The following is a 4,566-nucleotide window of genomic DNA, read 5'->3' as shown; positions in this document are numbered from 1 at the left end:
CACCCTGGACAGGACCCTCTCTTTTAATCAGCACCTAAGGAATGTAGCAGCCAAGTTGAAGACAGAACAACATTTTAGGAATCATGTGGCACAACTTGGGGCTCATCTTCCTCAACTCTGGGTGCTCTAGTCTGGGCCTGGTGTATGCTGCTGCTGAGTACTGTGCATCTTCCTGGATCAACAGTTGTCACACTCACCTTGTAGATTGCAACTGAATAATTCAATGCGAATAATACAATACGATCCACTCCAGTTTCCTGGCTCCCAGGGCTCAGCAGCATAAGCTCTTTAGGCTCTATGAAGGATTTCGTCCAATCATCTACTTCCAATCATCAGGACATTCGGATTTATATGAAGAGAGCTGAAGTCCAGAGGCCAGCGGTCAGGATGGCAGAGCAAGTGAGAGATGAGAGGTTCTCTCTGAACAGAAGATGGAGAGAGGAGGTGCCCCCCGGAATACCGAGAGCTATTTCTCATGCCTAGGCCTCCTGGCTTTGAGCTCCCCCGGTGCATCTGGGTGACACTCAACAGAATTCGAACCCAGCATGGGAGATGCATTGCGTCATTTTCAAATGGGGACTTGGAGACTCCCAGTATGTGACTGTGGGGCGATGGAGCAGACAGTGCACACATTATATTTGAGTGTGAGAGACGTGCCTACCTGGGCGAGGCTAACGACTTCACTGTAGCCAGTCCCCGGCAATACAGTATATTTCATCCCTTGACGTGCACTTATAAAAGTGTGAAATTTTAATAATATTGACAAAAAAATGCCATACGCTAAATAAATTTAATTAATTAATGCAGAGAATCGGCATCGGTATTCTCCTATCTTTATCCACTGCCATTATAACGTGGACCTCACTATAGGCTTGTGAGACGGATGACATGAATGAATGTAGTCAATTATTTTGATTTATGTTGTAAATAATATCATGTAGTCAATTAATGAATTAATTAATGAATTTCAGGAGGCACTTGAGCGCGTTCTGTCGCCTGATTTCAAAACTTCCAGCTGTCCGGTAGTCATTGATTTCCTTATCAGGCATGGACACATTAACCCTGATACAGGTTAGTAGAAAATCGGAGCTAGAATAGAGTCCAAAATCAGTTCTATCATAGAGCTACGATAGCAAGTAGATATCATGGTATAGGGCGTTTATGTTCCAATTGAACTGTTAACTCAAGCCGATAATCCCAGTAGTTGTTTTTGATGAAGCTATGTGTCGCTGGTAGTCTCTCATACCATAGAGAAACGATAGCATAAGTAGATATCCCATGGTATAGGGCGTTTATGTCGCAACTTTTACTGTTATCCCAAGCCGATAGTTCACGTGTTCTTCCCATGCAGCTGTGTGACGCTGGTAGTCTCTCAAATTGTGCTGTTCATACCTCTCACCCCAACAAAACAGTAAAAATGACAAAATCGACAGTAATCGGCTTGAGATAACAGTAAGAGTTGCGACATAAATTCCCTATACCATGGGATATCTACTTACGCTATTGTTTCTCTTATGGTTCTATTCATTCAACAAATACAAAATCGACAAAAAATATTTAACATACAAGCAACAGAGTCTCACTATTAACTAATAAGAAATCCAAATAGCAATCAATAATAGTCTCAATACATTAAACACATTACAGGTGGTAACTACAGTACATTTATGATGATTTGTCATGGAAAATATTCATAGAACACACACTTTCATAATACTCTTCCAATGTATAGAACGACAAATAATACAGTATCACTACAAATGATACAGTATCACCACAATATGATACAGTATCACCACACATGATACAGTATCAACACAATATGATATCTCAACTTGATACACAACACCATAATTTGATACCATACATTCAATGAATTCTACAAACCATGGGATATCTTCTTAACTTTTCTCTATGGTGTCACCATAACTGATTCAGTATCACCATAATATGATACTGTATCACCATAAATGATACAGTATAAACACAATATGATATCTCAACTTGATACACAACACCATAATTATTTGATACCAAACTATAAATGAATTCTACAAACCATGGGATATCTTCTTATAAAAATTCGACTGAGTCATTGTCAATATTGTGGACCGCTCCATAATGAAATGAAAACACACATATGTTGTCAAATTTTACACAGTTTTATTTAGTATAGGACCATCGATTCGTGACAACACAGGTCACATTTTCAAGCTGACTGAAAATGTCAGTTGAATAATAATAATATCTTGTGACCTGGCTGGCTCAGGTCTGGTGTCAGAGTTTTCAGGTCGCAACTGATCAATTTCAGGGCCTCTGACATGACCTAACGACTGATTTTTAGGCAGCCGGGACCGACGGTTTAACGTGTCCATCCGGAACACGGGAGTGCTTGAAAATGTGACCTGTATGGTCACGAAATAATACACGTGGTCCTGTACCGAATAAAACAGTGTAGAATTTAACAACATATGTGTGATTTTATTAAAATATCTTCTTATGCTATTTTTACTTTCCTTGCCCTATTACCATAGGTAAGGAAAGTATTGCTTTCCAAAAAAATTTAAGGTACCCCAATTTCATGTTTTCTATACGTTTCAAGGTCCCCTGAGTCCAAAAACATGATTTTTGGGTGTTGGTCTGTCTGTGTGGGTGTGTGTGTGTCTGTGAACACGATAACTCCATTCCTAATTAACCGATTGACTTGAAATTTTAAATTTAAGGTCCTTATACCATGAAGATCCGACAATAAGAAATTCAATAAAATTCAATTCAAAATGGCGGATAATGGCTAAAAAAAAAACATGTTTTTCACGGTTTTCTCGAAAACGGCTCTAACGATTTTCTTCAAATTTATACCCTAGATAGCTGCTGATTATTCTGCAGGAGAGGCCTTTGGGCCTATATACTGCAGGGGTGGAAGGTGGATACAGGAGTCGGCTCCTGTATCCGGGAATTTTGGGCTTCGGCCCCTCACACCCTAGATAGCTATTTATAAGCCCTATCAACTGACATGAGTCTCATTTCTGGGAAAATTGCAGGAGCTCCGTAATATTCCTGAGAAGAATGAATTTTGTTAAATTTCTATCACAATTTTCTCAAAAATGACTTGACCGATTTTTTTCAAATTCATACCCTGTATATATCAGCTCTATTAACTGGCATGAGTCTCCTCCCTGAGAAACTAACAGGGGGTCCACCCCATCCTTGAGAAATTTACTTTGTAACCTCCTTCTCGTGCGTGAGGTAGGTGGGCAGAGCCATAGCCACCTCTAATACAAGGCCCCGGCCTACGATATTGCAACGTCGCAGTGTAGGCCTAGAATCTAATACATGATTGGTGAAAAAGATCAGCTGGCATTTTGAAAAATCTTTTTCACCAATCATGTATTAGATTCTAGGCCTACACTGCGACGTTGCAATATCGTAGGCCGGGGCCTTGTATTAGAGGTGGCCATGTAGAGCAATTTATTCAAAAGAACACATGTCGATATTTTAATTGTAGATCAGCTGTTTTGACAACTTTTAAAAAATCCTCAAATTTCATAATTCAAACAAAGGAAAATGTACTCTGAACACAATCACAATAGTATAATCATAGTTTTATTATTTAGCCGCCAATCGGCATAATGTTATTCCCTAAATTATCCTCGTTAATGAGGCTTATAGATCATGAGCAAGGAAGTTGTGTGAGTGTACCACATCAGATTTTTTCTTTATGGTTTTAATAATTGAGTGATTTTTCACTTTTTTTGTTGCAACAGAGCCGGCTTATCCCGAAATCGTCGAACTGCTGCATGTTCCACTGCAGTCAATGTACAAGGGCTTCCAAAATGGAACTACAGTGACTAGCAACAACGAGATCGATGGAATTAATAATAAATTGTTGTAGTGTAAGCAAACTATGGGCTCACTGCCGCCTCAAATTCACACGTTTTCCATTTTATTCGTCAGCTATTAATATTGATAAGATACTATTGTAGGATAGGCCTCGCTATTAAAAATTTGGGAAGCAGAAAAATGCGTTTGCACAGTGAATTTTAGGGGCTTGTTTTTACAGAGTTTTGGTATTTTACAATATCTTACTTGATTTACTTCATGATAAAGATTCATATGTTCGATATCTAGGCTAGGCACACACCAGTTAGTCTAGACAAGACACGTTTAGTCACAATACTTCACATTGCTGCTTATGACGCAACAACTACACTGATTAGTCATTGCAATTAGACATGACTCCATAAGAAACTATGTGGAGTATTGTGACTAAATGTGACTAGTCTTGTCTTGACTAATCAGTGTGTGACCAGCCTAAGTCATTGTAATTAGACATGTCTTCATAAGCAGCTATGTGAAGTATTGTGACTGATCATGTCTTGTCTTGTCTTGACTAACTGGTGTGCGCCAAGCCTTATTCTGGTCACACCTATTAGTCAAGACAAAACTAGTCACGTTTAGTCACAATACTTCACATAGTTGCTTATGGAGTCATGTCTGATTGCAATGACTAATCAGTGTGTGTTGCGTCATAAGCAACTATGTGAAGAATTGTGACTGATCATGTTT

The 4,566-nt window shown here is 39.0% G+C and overlaps 1 protein-coding gene across 1 annotated transcript; it reads left to right on the top strand.

Moving 5' to 3' along the window:
• Positions 1–83: 83 nt before the first annotated feature.
• LOC120355305 lies at positions 84–4,211 on the top strand. The gene is made up of 3 exons (XM_039443657.1): positions 84–200; positions 972–1,071; positions 3,765–4,211. Exons 1-3 carry the CDS (start codon positions 84–86, stop codon positions 3,890–3,892), a joined length of 345 nt encoding a protein of 114 aa, XP_039299591.1. The 3' UTR covers positions 3,893–4,211.
• Positions 4,212–4,566: the final 355 nt, after the last annotated feature.

Source organism: Nilaparvata lugens, unplaced genomic scaffold (assembly GCF_014356525.2).
Source record: "Nilaparvata lugens isolate BPH unplaced genomic scaffold, ASM1435652v1 scaffold10112, whole genome shotgun sequence".
Classification (NCBI taxonomy): domain Eukaryota; kingdom Metazoa; phylum Arthropoda; class Insecta; order Hemiptera; family Delphacidae; genus Nilaparvata; species Nilaparvata lugens.
This window is presented reverse-complemented; position numbering and strand designations above follow the sequence as displayed.